General features: G+C 29.2%; 1 protein-coding gene across 2 annotated transcripts; it reads right to left on the bottom strand.

Annotated features, from left to right (window-relative positions):
• Positions 1 to 4415: 4415 nt before the first annotated feature.
• On the bottom strand, positions 4416 to 20124 carry LOC111690797 (casein kinase I). 2 transcript variants are annotated; one of them, XM_023453360.2, is made up of 4 exons: positions 19882 to 20124; positions 7557 to 7668; positions 6724 to 7498; positions 4416 to 4967 (listed from the first exon to the last, which is right to left on the bottom strand). In XM_023453360.2, exons 2-4 carry the CDS (start codon positions 7630 to 7632, stop codon positions 4778 to 4780), a joined length of 1041 nt encoding a protein of 346 aa, XP_023309128.1. In that variant the 5' UTR covers positions 7633 to 7668; positions 19882 to 20124; the 3' UTR covers positions 4416 to 4777. The 2 variants fall into 2 exon arrangements, with proteins under 2 accessions (XP_023309128.1, XP_023309129.1); XM_023453361.2 differs by having other exon boundaries at positions 19764 to 19891.
• Positions 20125 to 20239: the final 115 nt, after the last annotated feature.

Here is a 20239-nt window from a genome sequence, read left to right as displayed (position 1 = left end):
ATGAATAGTATTCTAAATAGAAGGAAGACGAACTGGGAAGTTCAACATAACCTACTTTCCTCGTCTCTAATTTCTCTCCCTACCCTAGAAAGTACTGAGGACATTAACGCAGCAGTTCACACCCTAACGGATGCTTTCCGTATGGCGACTACAACTGCCTGTAAACCTTCCATCAGGAGAGGAAAATCCAAACCCTCATGGTGGAACACTGAAATAGCAAACGCTAGAAAAGTATGTCGTAAACTGTTCAATGAGGCAAAAATGACCAATAACTGGGTACCATATAAGACCTCAGTGAATCGTTTCAAAAACTTGACCAGAAATGCGAAGCGGAAGGCGTGGCGGAAGATATAATGTAGTCTTTATTCCTAAAGGGGGAAAGACATCACATACGAAACCAAAGGACTACAGACCAATCAGACTCGCGTCTTTTCTTCTCAAGACTCTTGAGAGAGTCATTGATACACACCTGAGATTAACTATCCCTACGGAATTGATCTCCAAATCACAACATGCCTATACCAAAGGCAAGTCTGTTGAAACGGCTCTACACTCGCTAGTGGGACATGTAGAAAGTTCACTAGCTCACAAAGAGTACTCCCTTGTTGCCTTCCTAGATATTGAAGGTGCCTTTAACAATGTCGAACCCTATGCCATTATAGACGCACTTGATCGACTAGGGGTTGATCAGCCAACTCAGCAGCTTATAGTAAAACTTTGGAGTAATAGGGTCATAAGTGCAACGATGGGCGGAGTCAATGTCTAAAGACTTAGCAGTCGTGGTACACCACAGGGGGGAGTCCTATCTCCCCTACTCTGGAATGTGGCTATGAACTCCTTACTAAATGAACTAGATAAAAGGAGAATTAAGACTGTCGCTTATGCTGATGATGTCGCGGTAGTGGTAACTGGTAAATTCCTGGATACTATATCAAATTGCATGGAATCTGCTCTTAACTTGCTTAGCAAGTGGAGTGTTTCCTGTGGCCTCAGTGTAAATTCACAGAAAACTGAACTGGTTCTTTTTACAAGGAAGTATAAGATTGAAAATTTCATGCCTCCGAAGTTAAATAGAATAAGGCTCAATCTCACTGATCATGCGAAATACCTTGGAGTAATCCTTGACAGTAAACTATCCTAGAATATGAATATTCAAAATAGGATAAATAAGGCTAACATAGCTATTTCACCTGTAAGAGGGCAGTTGGTTCAAACTGGGGTGTCAACCCTAAAGGTTTCAACTGGATCTTCAAAGCAGTTGTTAAGCCCATATTATTTTATGGTGTTATTGTTTGGTTTCAGGCATTGGAAATCACTTCTCATTGTGTAGCCATCGAACGTACCTTACGAAATATTGCAATCCTAATCACGGGAGCAATGAGAACGACGCCAACGAAGGCCCTGCTAACCATAACGAATTGGTTACCAGCTGACCTGATGGCGATTCAACTAGCCCTTAATTCTGCAATCAGAATAAACACGTGTGGTTCGTGGTCCGGTAGTAGAGGTATAGGGCACTCACGAATAATTAAACACTTCGAATCTTTGCATCTTAATGTAGACTATTGCGTTGCGAAACCTCACTTCGACAGACGCTTTCACATCCGAATTCCAAATAGGAATTCAGCACACGAGTCACACTCAACGGATGGTGTAACGAATGTTTTCACTGACGGCTCCAAGAGGAGTGGAAGAGTGGGTGGTGGCTTTTACATTGAAATATTTGGAATCAAATCCTTTTTTAGGCTACCTAATTATTGCAGTATTTTACAGGCAGAGATTTCTGCTATAAAGCGAGTCGCAAACTGGCTGAGATACTATGAAATATCGGGTGATATATGTATATATACGGACAGTAAAGCTGCGATTAAAAATTTAGCAGGTGTCTTTACGACATCTAGGTTAACCGAAGAATGCCGGGTATCTCTGAACGAGATATGGAGACATTCCAGGATAACGCTAATATGGGTCCCTGGACATAGTAATTGTCAGGGAAACTATATAGCTGACGAACTTGCCAGAAATGGAGCGACGGGAGGGAAAGATGAAATCGACGCATTTACTTGTATCTCTCTTACTTACTTGTCTGGATGAGCTATCTGGGATATGCCTGAAGAATATCCTAAACTTTGTGAATCAAACCGGTTGGTTTAAATCTAATAATAAAAGTAATAGTCAAGCGTACCCCTACGACCACTAGGGTAACACAACGGGACCGCAACTAGGTGGACCCATGTGAGCCACTCATCCTTGATTGAATGGCTGCCCTTCTTACCTAACCTAACCTAAAAGTTTTAATGAAAAAACTGTTATACATATATTTTTTGTATAGAAAATTATATTCTGTAGAGAAAATGTTAATCTGTTATACACATAATTTTTGTATCAAAAATTGTCATACCTATAATTTTCTATAGAAAAAATTGTATACACATAATTTCCTATAGAAACAAATTTTGTACAATCAATCTTCTATAGATGATATTGTAATACACACAAATTTTTATAGAAAAAAGTGTTATACATAAATTTTCTTTACAAAAATAACTCGTATACATATAATTTTTGAAGAGAAAATTGTTATATACAAATTTTTCATAATAATATACTTAATTTTCTATAGAGAAATTAGAAATTTTAAAGTGCCGAATATTGAGTATGTATGTTGGAACTTAAAACCCAGCAGTCGGCACCTCGATGCCGACAATAGAAAATCATAGAAAATTTTGACCCTAATGGTGGCAGGGATTAAACTTACAAAAAAAATTATTAAAAAAATGCCGACTACTGGATCATGCCGACATTAGGTGCATTTACCCTATATGGGCCGAAGCTTTGAAGACCGTGTACAGGAGATTGCGATGGCACTTAGCAAGGTATCCAACTCCATTGATTCACTGGAACACCGTCGCAACGTGGTGTTTTTTCACTGTTCTATCGATACAAAGGAATGTGTTGTTCTGAAATTAGTGAACTTGTTCTTGCGTAACACGTCTTTCTACAAGAACACACCCATTTGTGGTAGATTGGCCAGTGGACCGCACAACACACTACAGGAAAAATTAATTCTTCAGCCGCACTGTTCGTATGTGCAGAGGTATTCCCTGCCACTTTTGATATATCAAATTATCACAAACACTACTCCCTCTATTCTCTTTCCCACAAAATATGTTCCTAGATCTAACACAATGCTTCCCATAAATTGCGGTTATCTTTAGAGTGCTGGTCTAACAAAAAAAGTAGCGAGTCTGTCGAACGGGACTGCCCGTTACCAACTATAATCAGGACTCCTACTGTCGATTTTTGATTCAGTCAAAAAAGATTATTATTTCGACTAAGGTTTCGGAAATGAGTACAATTAAAACGCCAATCGAAGATGTTTCCGGAGCAATATTAGAACAATACAACGGATTTCAGATCGCTGACCTGACTTTTTATAGATCGGAATAAGTAGTTTTTGTTTTATGTCCGGAAGTCAGTTCAAAGGTACTTAAAGGAAAAAATCATACGAGCCCGTAGGTTCCATTGGCATAATATACGGTTTTTAGATGGGTCATATATGGTCATTCCCCATATTAAAAAAAAAACAATTTTATAAAACAGTTGATGGATCTGTTAAAAAATCATGTCATTGGTGTGGATCTGTACATAAAACCACGTCCGCAAGGGTTAGTTTAAGGATTTGCAAACAAAAGCAGGATCAGTTTATTGATCTGTCCATAAAACCTTTCATATATTTTGAAAAATGGTAAAACACTAAAATAACAACTTACAAAAACGTAGTTACGTTCGTAATGCAGAATACACACAATACTAACGCATTGAAATAAAATGGAATTGCTTCCTCTTTTTCTAACGGTTCCGTTTTTTGGAATACAAATTTACGATCGTTGCGTAAACGCGGAAATGTAATCGAAATAAATAGGGGTGAATAAATGATTTATTACATAAGTTTGCTGCAAACTTCTCAATTCTTCCTTGAATGTTTTTAGGAGTATTTTCTTTTAGATTTTAACTGTTCAAGTCTACATTACTTCTCCATTTTATTTGAGAAAAATAGATCTAGTTCGATCATTTGTTATAACAGAACACTTGTCGGGTTTTCCCACGGAAAAAAATTGATAAAGTTAAAAATATTATTCTTTTTATAATAGAGCAAAAACAAAAATTTCACCCGTTATTCCTTACATGTGTGATTGTTTTAGATATGAGTCTGTAAATTGTAGTGTACTCAATAAAAAATCAATTTAATTTTTTGCTGTTAGGATATTTTGCATTTTAGGTGGTGATATACATATGTACATATAATATAAAATAAATTAAATATTACCAATAACTATTATTTGTGTAAAATAAACTTTAAATTTTGTATAAATAAGTAGGATTACAAACACAAACAAAACAAAAAAACGAAATTAGAGTTCTAGCGTTTTTATTAGATGCTGATTATTTCGTGCAAAAATTAAACCTTTACTGTACTATATATGTATATATTTGTTAGTAATTGTTGATACATTCTGTAGTTGTTTAAAATATAAACTAATGTGTGTTTTATATTTGTTATTTAACTCCAACACAGTTAGCATTTATTGACATAATTCAAAATTATTAATATTAATAATTATCGTAATATTATATTTTTAGTAAATGATGCAAAATTTTTTTGCAGCACATTTTTTAAAAGTAAAGTAAAATTTGTTTTTAATGTTGAATTTTACATGAGTTCATACATTTCAACTATATTTAGCGTTAACCAAAATATTTAATTATTTCACATTTATTCAGAGAGCATAGTTTTTCCACTCGCTTTCTCCTTTTCCTTCTCTCTTTCACGTTCTCTGTCGTTACGAGTTTCAGCTTGTCCCAATAAAAGTGCCGGATTTGGTTGACTTTGATGGGTTTTCTGCTTCAACATTGTCCAATCATATATATAATCGTACTGATGATTAAGAGTACGGAAGAGAATTCTGAAATTGTACAAATTATGTATTTAATTAATACCACAAACTATTCAAAACAAAAAAACTTTTAGCGAAAATAATATTAAATCTTTCAGGGGGTATAATATTGTTGCAAAAGACATTAATGTTATAAGCATGTTTATTGTAGATAAAAAAAAACAACTAACAACATTTAGAAATACTGCGGGTGAAAGAAATAGTTTCTTAATAGCCACATACAATTTTGATCAAAAATTTTTTATGTGCTGGTAATTTATACCAGCAATCATTGAAAAAGAAGAAGCACAAATTTCATTTTTATTTAGATTTTGCGACGGCAACATAATTTTGTTACCGCATGCTTATAAAAAGTACATGAAAAAAATTTTATGCGTTATGTGTCAGCACTGCTACACACAAAATTTTTACTAGTAATTTTTGTTGTTAAAAATAATTATTTATTTTTGGAAATTATTTTTCATTAATGAAAAATTGTTTCATTTGGTATGGGTATTTTTCTATGTATTTTTATATACAATTTGTTACTTTGCTTTTATTTTTTATTTATTTAACCGAGCCCTTTTATATGGTTAAAAGTTTTCCAAATATGTGGAAGAATTCAAAAACTAAATAAAAATGCTGAAAATCAAGTGTTTTAATTTTCATCCAACCAGTGCGTGTGAGTTTTCGAATTCCCGCGGAATATTTTGCACCAAAATGACCCGAGAGAAAGATTTCATTATTAGAAGGGCCTAATACTAGGCCCTAATTTTTGATATAAACCTAGTATATGTTCTCTAAAGCTAGTTCTTATGGTCGCATATTCGAACTAAAATCATTAATTAAATAACTAGTTTTAGAACTGTCCTATAGAATGAGTGTCGACTTCACAGTTCCAAGGGTGATAATTTCACACAAAAATCATTGGCTTCAACGTTAAACTAATCTGAATTAAAATAATATACCCCTAAAATCCACTTAGTTGTCACTTATAAGTAAATTTTTATAGAAGTTGTTAAAAAAGTTTTTTTCCTCCAAAACAATACTATCTATGTAAGTACTTTTAATTTACTTAACAAAATGTTTAAGTATATATGGAATATATGTATATTGCTGAGCTATTTAATCAATAGATAATATATAAAGAAATATACATATAAATAAAAATTAAAAATAAAGTAGTTTTAAATTTTTCTGTAGACAAAAACTCGTCGTTAATTGAATACAATTATGTATGTGTTGGGATCGACATAGACTTAGGGCGAGTTTTTCTGATAAAGATAATCTTCATTCTTTGGTTACACCAGGTTTAATATATGTTTAGTGTTTTTCAGTTATCAGTAAAGTTACTTATTATCTTAGTTTAACTGAGTGTAATTGGCCAATAAAACTAAAGTTATAAGTGAGAAATCACAATTAACAAAAACAATAAAACAATGATTTCGGAAGAACATAAACATAATATTTTAAGTAAATTGCAATTTTCTGATTTGTTTCGTTTTATTAATTATTGTTTAAAATGTTTAACATTTTTCCAAAATTTTCCATTTTACAAAAGTGTTGTTTCAAAAAACAGCTGTTCATTGTTCATGTTTTTGAGTGAAAACTTGGCATTACTAACAAAGTTAACTGAGCTTAAATTTAAAACTGAAAAACACAATCATCGGTTAAAGTCCGTCTAAATTTGTTCCGAGTTTAATCTAACAGCAAGTTAAGCCTAGTTTAACTGATGAGTAAGAAACCCGCCTTTAGTGTCATAATAAGAAAATTTATTTTAACTCACCTGAAAAGTTGTCTCAGATACATATAATCTGGCTGCTCATCGAATCTTAAACTGCGACAATAATTCAAATACATGGAAAATTCTGCTGGAAATCCTTTGCATAAAACTTCTATGGGAGTTGACATCTTTTTTTCAGAAATTTTTTCATATTTTTGGGTCTTGTTGTTGGCTTTCATTCCTTGCCACGGCAAAACACCGCGATTGAAATACATCATAACATATCCCAATGATTCCATATCATCTCTTCTAGACTGTTCAATGCCTAAATGCGCATTGATAGATGCATAACGAGCTGTTCCAGTCAAATTTTTATCCTCGCGGTATTGAATGTGAAGTCGGGTTGTAGGATCTCGGTACTTTTTAGCCAAACCAAAATCAATTAAAAACAACTTGTTACAATGACGACCAATACCCATTAGAAAATTATCCGGCTTAATATCCCGATGTATAAAACATTTCATATGAATATATTCTAAACGTCCAATCATCTGATCAACCAACATTAATACAGTTTTAATAGTAAAGTGGCGAGTGCAGAAATTGAACAAGTCTTCCAATGATGGCCCAAGAAGATCCATAACAAGAATATTAAAATTTTTTTCCTTGCCATGATGACGAATTCTAGGTATTCCTACACCACCATTAAGAATACGATACAATTTTGCTTCGTACTGCAGCTGTGGGTGGCGAGCTGAAGTACTTTCCATTTTAATAGCAACTTCTTCTCCACTCTGAATACTTATACCGAGATAAATATCTCCGAAGGAGCCACTTCCTAAAGTTAAAAGGTGATAAGTGCTTAGTTTATTAACAATTTTTTCATTTGTAATTACCTATTTTTCGACTTAATCTGTACTTTCCGCCCACAGTGGCATCAGACCGAATCTTCATCGGATTAAATTTATCCATATTGGAGTATCCACCAATTTATTTATATAATAAAAACTAAAAGGAAGAATAAAAATAAATTACAATTTCACAAAAAGTATTTTGAAAAATAATATGGACTTATATTTATACTTATATACATACTTATAAATAAACTATATACGTATATGTATATATATAAAAGCCTTGTGTGACTGATTGACAGACTGATTCAACATCGCCCTGCGCTAACTGTTAATTCTATAATCTTGAAATTTTAGTTACATTGGCATTGTATAGATTCTCTAAGAAAGGATTTTTGGAAACTCGAACGTTAAGGAGGTGAAAGAGTTATAAAACTGTTAATCTTCTAAAAGATAAATAAAAATCCTTCCAATAAAAATCTATTAATCTAATTATACACAAAAATAATTAATAGGGACTTTATAAAGCTGTAAGGGTAAAAACAGTCCCCCCATAGAATATTTTTTAGCATATTTTATTCATTCAATGGCTTTTAGGAATGGTGTCCAAAATTGGTGCTTTTTAAAGAAAATAAATTTTCTACGGTTATACACCGTAGAAACGGTGTATGTCCACTCGGAGACCATAAGGTCCATTGTGATTCCCTTCAAGAAGTGAGGATTCAAAAATAGAGAAGCCAAAACACTACCACAACACAATAATGAAAATACAGATAAATTAATTTTTAATTATATATAATAAAGAAAACCCAGAGCCCAGTTAAAGAAGTTACTAATTCCCTTGACAAAACTTAGTAGACTGCGAGGGTTAAGTCCCGCAATTTCCCCCAGTTAGCCATGGAACCTATTCCCTAGCCATTTCTGCCTGAGGTTCTGTATTCTAGGACATTTGCAAATAATATACTCGATCGTCTCTACTTCCTCCTCATCTTCGCATAACCTGCAATAGTCCGGTACACTACTGTCCCACTTACTGAAAAAGGTTCTAACAGAGCAGTGTCAAGTTTAGGGATTCTAACTAACAGAATTATATAAGTATTTTGGTAGCATACATATCATGTTTTGACCACATGGCCTTTGATATTTTGCAATCCAATCTACTATTCCAGGACTGGTTAATGATATCTCGTATTCTTTCAAATATCAACCTATTATAGTGACAAATGGTTCGAACCTAATCTAGCTAGTTCGTCGCAAACTCATTACCATGCACATTACAGTGCCCTGGTACCCAACACAATCTAATGACAGTCTCATAAGGGCATTTTATGTTTATTTAGTAATAAAATGTGTGCTTTTACGTAATTATCTTAAATATGATCTGAGCAAAAAAATGTTTTGTGGAGTGATAAAAAATTGTTAATTAGTTATGCACATTAAAGTAATTTTTGGTTATACAGCTTATATTGATGATATACCCAATTATGAACTGAAAAAAATCTACGTTGGATACTTCAATTTATTATCGATAAAATTATTTCCGAAAATATATAGCATTGACACATTTTGGATCGATTGTAATGATTTTTAACCTACTTGATTCCTGTGAGAGAAAACTTTGTTTTTTTAGTTAGCCTGAAATTTCTACACATAATAAACTGTTTCGGACAACAGTGAATGTTTTTGGTGAGTTGAATGAATTAATTCGTTTAAAGTGGTGTACGTTATAAAAATAAAAAAATACCACTTTGAAAACGAAAAAGTAACATAGAATTCCATTCCGACAACAAGTGGAATTATTTTTGTATTTTTCCTTCTTCAGAAAAAGAAAACGAAAATTCTTTTGGAATGAAACCACTTTTAGTTTTTAAAATAGAATTGATGATGTTTGTAACGCACAATAATAATGGTCTTATAGTCACCTTAAAGTATACCAATCGGAATCAGAATCATTTTCTGAGTCGATTTAGCTATATCTGTCGGTCCGTCCATCTAAATCTTGTAATCAAACTACAATTTGCAATTTTGAAGATCGGTAGCCCCCATACAACTGAACCCCCGAATTGGTCTTGTAAACTTTGTAATCAAACTACATGTATTGAAAATGGTTAAGATCGGTCTATTATTTCACTTAGCCCTCACAACTGAATCCCCGAATAGGACTTGTAAACTTTGTAATCAAACTATATTTATTGATCTCGTCTGGTAGTTCATAATTATGTTTAATATACTCGTATTTCAACAAAAAGCTGCGAAACCAAGTTCCATCCTAGCCTGGATGACCCTCATGAACTTCATAATTAAAGGGCCTCATTGACCCTAGCCCCTTTAAAACTTTTTTCAAAAATAAATAGCTTAAGTATATCTGAGGCAAGGTACAAATCAACTTAAATGCTTTATTATGGAAACTAAATCACATTATATTTTTGTCAAATTTAATTTTTTTTTAAACTAACTACATAATTCGAAATTTGGAGAAGCTACAAAATCGATCGAAATAATAATACGGAGTTGAAACCATTGCGATCGAGATGTGTTTCAAGATTCAATATTATTAAAAGTACATTTTGAAGAATGCAAAAGTACAGAAAAGTTCCTATTTATAAATTCTCATTTGGTGTTTCTAGGTTCAATATTATATAAAGTTCAAAAAGTAGATTTTGAAGAGCGCGAAAATTCCATAAAGTCCTCGAATTTAAAAAAGTACTAAATTCATGTATGGGCATTTTCATGTCAGGTGACCCAAGTAGACTAAAAACAAATTCAGCTTTTCGGTCAAGAACAGTCGGACTTAGAGGATGTCAAAATTGGACATTTCGGTCATACATGGTTTTATTCAAATGAGTGTAACTTTTCACCTACCAGATAGCTATTTCGTCACTGTTTTAATTTTTTCATTTAATTTTTTATTTTTTAACTTTAAAAAATATACTTTTTGCTCAGATGAATGCTTATACGGCTTTTAAGGGCTTTATAGTCCCATATTGGGATGCGAGTGGGATATTTATCAAAAATACATTTTTAACTCAAGATTAAGATTTTTTTAAATAATTTAAAGGACAAAATTAATAGAAACGTTTTTTATTGTACTTTAAGATCCCGAAGGAAAAAATAAAATTTCTCAAAAACATTTAAAATTTCCCATCGAGCAGAAATCGAAGTATGCAGTGGTCAGATGTAAAAAATATATTTATAATATTTTAAAAATATATTGTAATGGTATTTTTCTTGTTAAGAATATGAGAAATACAACTTCTTAACAAGATTTCTACTATCGTGCCCTCAAAAAGATGTGATATTTTTTTTATATTTTCCAAGTTTTATGATATATTTCTTAAATAGTATTTATTACAGTAGAAGTTTTATTTTTTTCTTATCCATAACTATTTCATTTCAATTTTTATTTTTTTTTTTTCATTTATATTTTATAAGACAAAGAAAAATATATCTCATAACCATAGTAGAAAAAATAAAGGTATAACCGTTCTCTCTTTCCGTAGCCATATTAAACTTTTGACGTTTAAGCGATTTATTATTTTATATGCTACCATATTTTCTTTATAAATCCGAGTTTTTTGTTTACTTTTTATTTTTTTCAATTTAAATATATAAAATGGAAACTATTTTTCAAACTAAATTAAAATATTAATCAACATAAAATTCTAATAGCAAAGAAAGTAATAAAAAAGTTAAAAGGTCCTTGTGGTAGGATCTCGCTGGTTTCAAATTTGCTTGTAAGTAGTGCGGGCCATTCTCCCTAAAAACATAATTTTATTACTTCATCTCGGATGCACATATCTTTTTTTTTTTTTTTTTTTTGACTTGAAGATTATATGGCGGTGTACACAACACACAATTTGCCAGGTTATCCCACTAGCGTAGTTCAAAAACGCGAAATTAACAATCTCAGAAATTTATGAGATTTTGTAGAAACCGTTGGGTGTTAATAAACACCTACTTCCACAGAGTACTTCTGCAAAAGTGAGGGGTTGTGTTCTAAATAATTTGGAAAGAATTTATGATAATTTCATTATATGATTAAACTTAAGCGTACTTAAATCTAACTTAAAGTTAAAAAACTATGAGGTTTACGACTATAAAAATGTAAAAAACAAGAATGTAATCTAATTTAAAATCAAAATTGAAAACATAAACAAAAAAAAAGAAAGATTTTTTCTTTTATTTAAAATAAAAATTCAAAGTTCAAAATAAGAATCAAAATTAAAGTCAAAATTAAAATCAAAATCAAAATTAAAATCAAAATTAAAATCAAAAATTTAAATCAAAAATTAATATCAAAATAAAGTAATAAAAATAAAAAAAAACAAAAGTAGAAACAAAATTAAGATCAAATTCAATTTAATTCAAACACAAAACTACAATCTAAATTAAAGTAGTTTATCAATGTTACACTCTTTAATAAAATTAATTAAATCATGAAAATCCTCCTTTTGATAATTTTTGAGCAAATCAGAAAGACATATATACTTGTCAAAAACCTTATGCTTTCTACGAATGTCATAATGCACATATCTTGCGCTGTCTTTCTTTAATTGTTTACAAAAAATACATTACAATAATTCTTATTTACGTCAAAAAACTTTTCATTGAGAGAAAACGGAGTTACCTTGTTTTCTTTATACCATGTACATAATTAATATATTTCAATAAATACTTTGTCTTTTTATATTACTTATTGATATAAAATAAATAAGTCAGTACTTGTATGTTTTTTTTAAGGAAAAAAAATATATTTCAAAACAATAAAATATAAAATATAAATTAAATAACAGTTATGAACATCATTTATTTTTTATGTTGCCTTAAACAGTTATTGTGTAACTTTTAATTATATTTCTTAAAAGAGGGTATTTTTTGATTTCTAAAATTTTGATAACAAATATTTTAGGTCCTTGATAATTATGTATTTCTAAATTTTATACTATTTTCTTGAAGCAAAGAACTATTACAACAATTTGCCTATAGCCCATACTTTAAACTTCTTATTTGAAGAGATTTTAAGTTAAAGGAATCTTTGAAAGAAGAGGTTGTTCTATTTTTCGGATCATTATTTTATGTATGTATATTTGTTATATTTGTGTATTTGCTTTTTCTTTATTCTTTTTTTCTCGACGCTCTCAAACACAATTTGCCAGGTTGTCCCACTAGTGTAATTAATGTACACGAAGTTAAAAGTCCCAGATGTCAATGGGATGTTATAGAATCCTACTAAAATACCTACTTCCACAGATTACTTCTGCAAAAGTTGTGTTCTAAATAATTTGGAAAAAATATGGTAATTACTCTCATATAATTTAGCTTAAGCATACTTAATTTTAACTAAAAATAATTAAAAAAAACTAAAATAAAATTTTAAATCAAAATTGAAATCAATCAAAATAAAAAATCAAAAACAATTATAAAATAAACATTTAAAACAAAAATTACAATTAAAAATAAAATTATAAACAAAACAAAATTATGAAATTAAAAACAAAATAACAATTTAGATTAAAATAGCGTATTATTGTTACACTCTTTAATAAATTTAATAAATTCTTGAAAATCTTTCCTTTCATAGTGTCTGAGCAAGTCAAAAAGACTTGTATAATTTTCAAAAACTTTGTGTTTCCAACGAATGTCATAAAATTTTCGCACAAGGGAAAATGAAATGACTAACACACTCAACAACGTTACATGTGTCACATAAGCTGATAATTTTAATTTCATCATGTCCCTTTTATTATTTACTCAACTCTTCCTTAGTTGATATTTTGCTATTTGGTATTATCGATAACAAAATTTTATAAATCATTGATTTCAGACGAATTTACAATAGAAAGTTGTTCAATACCTTTGTCATTTACGAAAAATACAATTTAATAAATTTTTCACTTAAGATTGTGACAAAATAACTATTTAAGATTGGCAACATTAACACAATTACAACTAAAATTAGTTGATACATCCCAATAAGCAAAAACCTTTGAAATGATGTAAATATGTATTTGAAACCCAATTCAAATTTCATACATAGCCTTTGAGAACAAATTTGAAAAATTTTGTTTTCAAATGGAAAATTATGGCCTTCTCAAACAAAAAGGCAGTTAGAAATCAAACGTATTTTTCAAATGTATTTAAAATTTAAAAAAAGGCTAGAGGTAAGCTTGAAACTAAAAAAATTTTCAAACGTATTTCAAGTATTCTTTATTATTATTTTCATACATATTTCAAACCCTAATTATAATGCTAACTATTGCAAAATTCATATATTTTTTTACATCACCTGAAAATAAAACATTCATACATTTATTTTAGCATATTTTTCTTTTATATCTCCGATTATTTCTCCTATATTTAACGTTTTTTCGCTCCCTTGCTGTAGAAAAAATGTTCTTTTTTTATTTTTCTAAAATAATTTATTTTTTGAAAGAAACTTTTCTAAGTTCAATTCAAACAAAACTTTGAAAATTTTATAAATATCACACATTATATTTTTTTAAACGTTTTTGGAAATTATCATGTTTATTTCAAAGGCTAATCCACTGAACACTAAGAAGTGAAACGCTGTCATTTTTTTACAACAACAACGTTACGCTCTTCTCACAGACGAGTTCTGTGTAACTCCAACACATATGTAAGAAACTTACTCTCTCTCCAAACTTCAAAACTTTGTCGCGAAAATTCGTGGCTTATAGAACTTGAAAATATTTTTTATCACTTAACGTTATATTTTATTATTTTTTTGTACACTTTAAATATATTTAATAGCCCGAAAAGATTTAATTTTTTACAAACGAAAAAAAATATTTTTTATTTTTTTGACATTTAATTTTTGTTGTTGAAATTAAAACGAAAAAAGAACAATGTTGTAATTTTTCGTATGGTACAAGAAAAAAATATTTCAACTAACTTAATTATTATTTCAATATTGCAGATTAAAAAGCAAAGATACGTTCATATAAATTGTTTATAGATAAATTATGTTGCAAAATATTTAAAGAAATCTTCTAAAATATAAATTCAAATGAAATAATTTTTTTTTTTAAATTTTTAAATCCGATTTTTTGCAACTATGTTGGCTTGAGAATTCAACTAATTCATTCTTAGAGTTAGGTACCGACTGACAGTAGACTTAGGTACTTTTTGACAGCGTTTCACTTCTTATTTATTCTTTGGGCTAAACTTTAAAATTTGAAAACAATTTGGAAAATACATTATTTAGTAGAAAATTTTCAAAAATATTCACAGGTTTGAATCGATGTTTATTGGGATAATACAAAAAATGAGTTGTGTTAATTTCAACTCAACTGAGTTGATTTGTAAATCATAATAGGGACATAAAATATGTATATTCAATATGATAGTGAGTTTCGTTTTTAAGAGTTGTCCATCTCTGGTATTGTCTAGCTCAAGATTTAAGATTCAGCAAAAATATAATCACCTAAAACGTTAACGTCCCTATCTGATCTGAATTTTATAAATTTAATAGAAGCAAAAACTAATTTAAATTGAAAAATATGTTTATATCAGCGCGATTTATTTTTTATTAAATAAACACATTGTTTAATAGTAAAACCTATCAGACAGACATTGCTATATTGTCTTAGAATTCAATAAGGACCCAGAATATATATATATTCTTTTGTGGGTCTTTGGTTAATATTTCGATGTGTTACAAAGGGAATGACAAAACCAATATACCCCCATCTTATGGTTGTATCATGATAAAATTTATTATTTTTTATATAATGGAATGTTTTATTTTTTATAAAAATGATTGAAGAAGTGCTGATTTAGAGAGTTTATTTATGACTATTTACAGCCATCAAAATGTGCACATACATATATACATATATGAGGATATAAATATGTAAATATACATATACACAGTTGCGTTCAAATATTTTAAAAATAAAAACAAAAAAGAAAGGTCCTCCACAGAAAATATTATTAATTAATATGTAGCAATACAACATCAGTTATTTCTGTCAAGATTTTATTTAAAATTTTAATTTAATATTATTCAGAAACCCTTAAAAGATGCAACACAACTTCTATTCATGATGTGTTTAGCAATCAGTTTAGTGATTGCCCACTTCCTATGGAACGAGCTTCCATCATTTTAAAGTCAATAATGTTTTCATATGGCTACACCGCCATTGTATCATATTTGTTTGTTGGGAATATGAGAACATATCTTGGGGTAATATGTTTACCTACAACCTTTGGACAACGATTCCATTCTACAATTTATTAGGCTTCACCCTTTTTGCCAAGATCTATTATGAATAATACCACTTCTTTGAAAATTACTTAAAGCTTTATATTTTTCGATTATTGGACTTCCAAAATGTTTTTCATTTAGATCAAAAAACATAGTTTGTTTTTGTATTCTTGCATTAAAAATGTATTCATGTTTAAAACCACCCATAAATGTGTTACTTGGTAAACTTTAGGGGTTTGAATATATGTATACTTTATGGTCTAAAATTTAATTTTCCCAATCAATCAATCTGAGCTAATTGAATATTGATCACGATGTTTTATAACTACAATCCGGGAAAAGTGAAACTTTTTTGAGACGCCCTAATGGGTATCATTTTGAAACATTGCATTAAGCGTTTATAACTTTTTTATAAAATGTTTAGTTCTAATGAAAAATTAAAAAAAAATAATTTATAAAATATTCAAATAATATTGTAATGGAATAACGTTTCTTTTTTATATTTACTTTTCGCAATAACTTCCTAATATATGAGATATATTATATTATGAAGTTATATTGTGCTTCGCTACCCCTATCGAAATTAAACACATAATAATCAAAAAAATATTTAATTAGTTACTAAATTATAAAATTTTTCTTAAAGGTTTATTATAATTTCTCTTGATGACAATATATTTCATTTAAATTCTAAAATAATACATTAATGATATATTTACTTCTTACTTGTTAATATTTAATATATACCTGTAGTCTTAAAGAATAATTCTTATTCTAATGCCTTGGGATATACAATATTTGTTTTACCCTCTAGTATAAATAAAAAACCCACTTAACGATTTTGAAAATTACAACAACGATAGTTTTCCAGATTAACAATATATTACATATGAGAGTTGCCAAGCAAACTATTGCAAGTTCGCCAATTTCTATCTATCTATGAAAAATTTTAATTATCTAACAGTTTTCAAGATATACGAAATTTTGCCAAGCCCCTACTGAAATCCCGCCCGTTATTGTTTCTTAGATAACTATTTTTTTCAATTTAATTCATCTTGCGGCTTCAAGCTCCCCAGATTAAATTCCGCCCTTTATCCTCAAAATGTTCAGATGAATATTAAAATAATATAAGCAAAATTTGATGAATCTAGTTCCATATTTTCCTAGATAAACAATATTTTGTATTTTATTCATAGTCCCCATTAAAAGTTCGCTCGTTATACTCTAAATGTTCAGATGAATGTCAAAATTCATCAAGTGAAATTTAATGATTCTATCTCTAACTGTTTCTCGGATATGTATGGATATGAATTTTTCCTTTTTTTATTCATATTGGCGCTCCAAGAGCCCTCAGATGAAGATGTTTGATCTTTTTTCTTAAAAATGTTTAGATAAATATTAAAGTTCTTCGTGCAAAATTTTAAGAACTAAGTTGTATATGTATATAAGATTCTTACTGTAATAGTTTCCAATATAAACGAATTTTTGCATTTAATTGGTATGGAAGGAGGCACGCCCCCTAACGCTAGTCCTTCCACATCTTATCCTAAATAATCATATTGACACTAAAGTGGATCCGAAAAAATTTAAGGACTCTGTATCAATTATATTATCTAAAAAAAACGAATTTTTTGTATTAAATTAAAATGGGAGGTGCCGCTCCCCTCATGGGTAGTTCGCCAATTTATTACCCAAAATGTTAACATGGATGGTGAAGTTATTCGAGCAAAAATTTAAGATTCTAAGCTTCCAAGATAAAAGTATTTTTGTATTTTATGTATTTGAGAGGTGACGCTCCCCTCATGGATAGTTCGCCAATAAAAGAAACTAAATTTTATAACATATTTTGTATGCAAAATTAATAAATTAATTTGTTAAATTCTCTAGACAGTCCTTAGCTTTGATATCACACTTTTTTAAACTTTAAAAATTCACATTTACTTAAATTAATTTAGCTTTATTTAAAAAGAAGTCCATAAAATTACCTCACAAAAGTATACGAATTTTTTCTGTATTTCATATTTGACTATATTATACGAAACATAAAAATTAGAATGGAATGGTCTTTTGCTTAAAATTGTTTTAAGAGGTTACTATCAACCGAAGAGATATATTTTTGGCCCATTTGGCCCACAATTTTGGGGCATTTGTACCATCTTTTCATATATCATTAAAATTACGATTTTTGACCATATTTGCCATTTTTTCTCTTTTTCCAGAGATAAAACCAATATTTAATATTGGGATTTAATAGATTCCTTCAGGTATCTAAAAATAATAATCTTTGTTATAAGGATTTGTTTTTAAACATTCCATGATATATTTTTGGTATCGATCCTCTGTTTCTAATTGAATTATCTGGATCTTAACTCCCTTTTCGTACCACTAGGATCGTTATTTTCCGACAAAGTTGGCTAGTATATATAATTGTAGATATTAGCTTTAATATATTTTAAATTTTCAAGACATCGTAGCGGTGTACAACTCCAAAATATGCCTTAACAAAACGTCATTATATACAGTATATTTTAGTTTTTACTAATCATAGCATTCCCGATTATGTTGCCCATTACAACAAAACTGTATGTAAAAAATTTTGGGCTTATGATCATAGTAGATAATATTTAAACAGATATCAATATTTTTGAGTTAGACCATAATGATATGGTGACATTCAGCCTAGAGGCCATTGGTTATAAAAAGAATGATTCTACTATATTGAATGGCGTTTCTTCGAGGAATGCTTTGGAGTTATAAACTTCCACAATATATTGAAAACTTAAAATGTATAACAGCTGATATCTAAAACAATATATAGAAGACAAGTTCCAATAAATTTTATGAACGATAGAAGAATGATTCTAATAATATATCTTAGAACGTTTAAATACAGATTATTGTAATAAAAAATATTATTTTTAGATACCCCAATAGGTATATTAAATCACAATAACGAATTTTGGTTTTATCTCTGAGAAAAAAATACAAATATTGCCAAAAACCTCCATATTTATGATATTATATAAAAAGATGGTACAAATACCCCAAAATTGTGGACCAAATGGTCAAAAATATATCATTTCGGTTGAAAGTAACCCCTTAAAACAATTTTTATCAAAAAAACCATTCCATTCTATGTTTTGTGTTTCGTATAATACCTATAGTCAAATATGAAATACAGAAAAAATTCGTATACTTTTGTGAGGTAATTTTATGGACTTTTTTTAAATAAAGCTAAATTAAGTAAATGTGAATTTTTAAAGTTTTAAAAAGCGTGATACCAAAGCTAAGGACTGTCTAGTGAATTTAACAAATTAATTTATTAATTTTGCATACAAAATATGTTATTAAATTTGGTTTCTTTTCATATTATACCTAAATTCGAATACTTATGAGAGACACTGTATATATATTTTAAAATTAAAATTGTGAAGTTGTTGTATACGTGTATGCATGTACGTTTGCTCTATACCCAGCAGTTCGGAAAAGAGAAACACCACGAAATTAGATTGCTATTGGTAACCCTATTGCGATAATTATATATGCACATAGGTTAAGTCCTCCTGAACTGCTGGGTATATTTAACAGCTGACAATTATGAATAATATGCATGCAGACGCATATTTTTTTCAAATTTACCATTAAAAATGTGGTATTCAATACTACATTAATAGATGAGTTATACATATGCATTAACTTGAAATGTAGATTTTGATGGTTATAGGTAATTATATGTTCAATAGGATTTTATCTATTATGTAGAACAGTAAATATTATGATTATTTAATTAAATTATATTTTACTGCATTCGCCTAATATTTCAGTATACAAATTGTTAATATATTACATATTTCTCAGATGTAGATAATACATGTTTCATATGTGTATGTACACACATATGCATTTACATATGGACGTACATACATACATATATGTTTTTAAAATATTTCATCGATTTTTTATTTTTCAAATTTTAAAATATTAGTTATTCAATAAACAATTTCACATTTAATAAACCTTACCTAATTTGCCAAATGCGTTTAATCGGAAGTAAAAAAATAAATTAACTTTCTAAGAACTAAAACCATGCACAACAAAGGTATGTATATACACAAAAAATATTTTCACAAAATGCCTTACCACACAAAATGGTTGCCTTTTTTAACAAGGTTGGTGATTTTTTCTACCAGTTTCGTTGTCAACTAAATAAAATATATAGGAAACTATGTGGTGAAAATCCTTTTCCTGTTATTTTCTCTATGTATATTTTCAATTTCAGCAAGAGTACATTCGATTTTTTATTTCACTTAAAATGTTTGCGTAAAAATATTTATTAAAATGTATTCAGTGAGTATGAATTGAATAGGTAGCCAAGTGTTACCACATATGTGTACTAAAAATATCGATATGGTAAATTTAAAATGTCGAGTTGTATTTGAGAATTTACCATGAATCTAGTCACATAGCTTGATTAGTTACTCATGTCTATCTATTTCAG

Source organism: Lucilia cuprina, chromosome 3 (genome assembly GCF_022045245.1).
Source record: "Lucilia cuprina isolate Lc7/37 chromosome 3, ASM2204524v1, whole genome shotgun sequence".
NCBI classification, from domain to species: domain Eukaryota; kingdom Metazoa; phylum Arthropoda; class Insecta; order Diptera; family Calliphoridae; genus Lucilia; species Lucilia cuprina.
The sequence above is the reverse complement of the archived record's forward strand: the minus strand, read 5'-3'. Positions and strand labels throughout refer to the sequence as shown.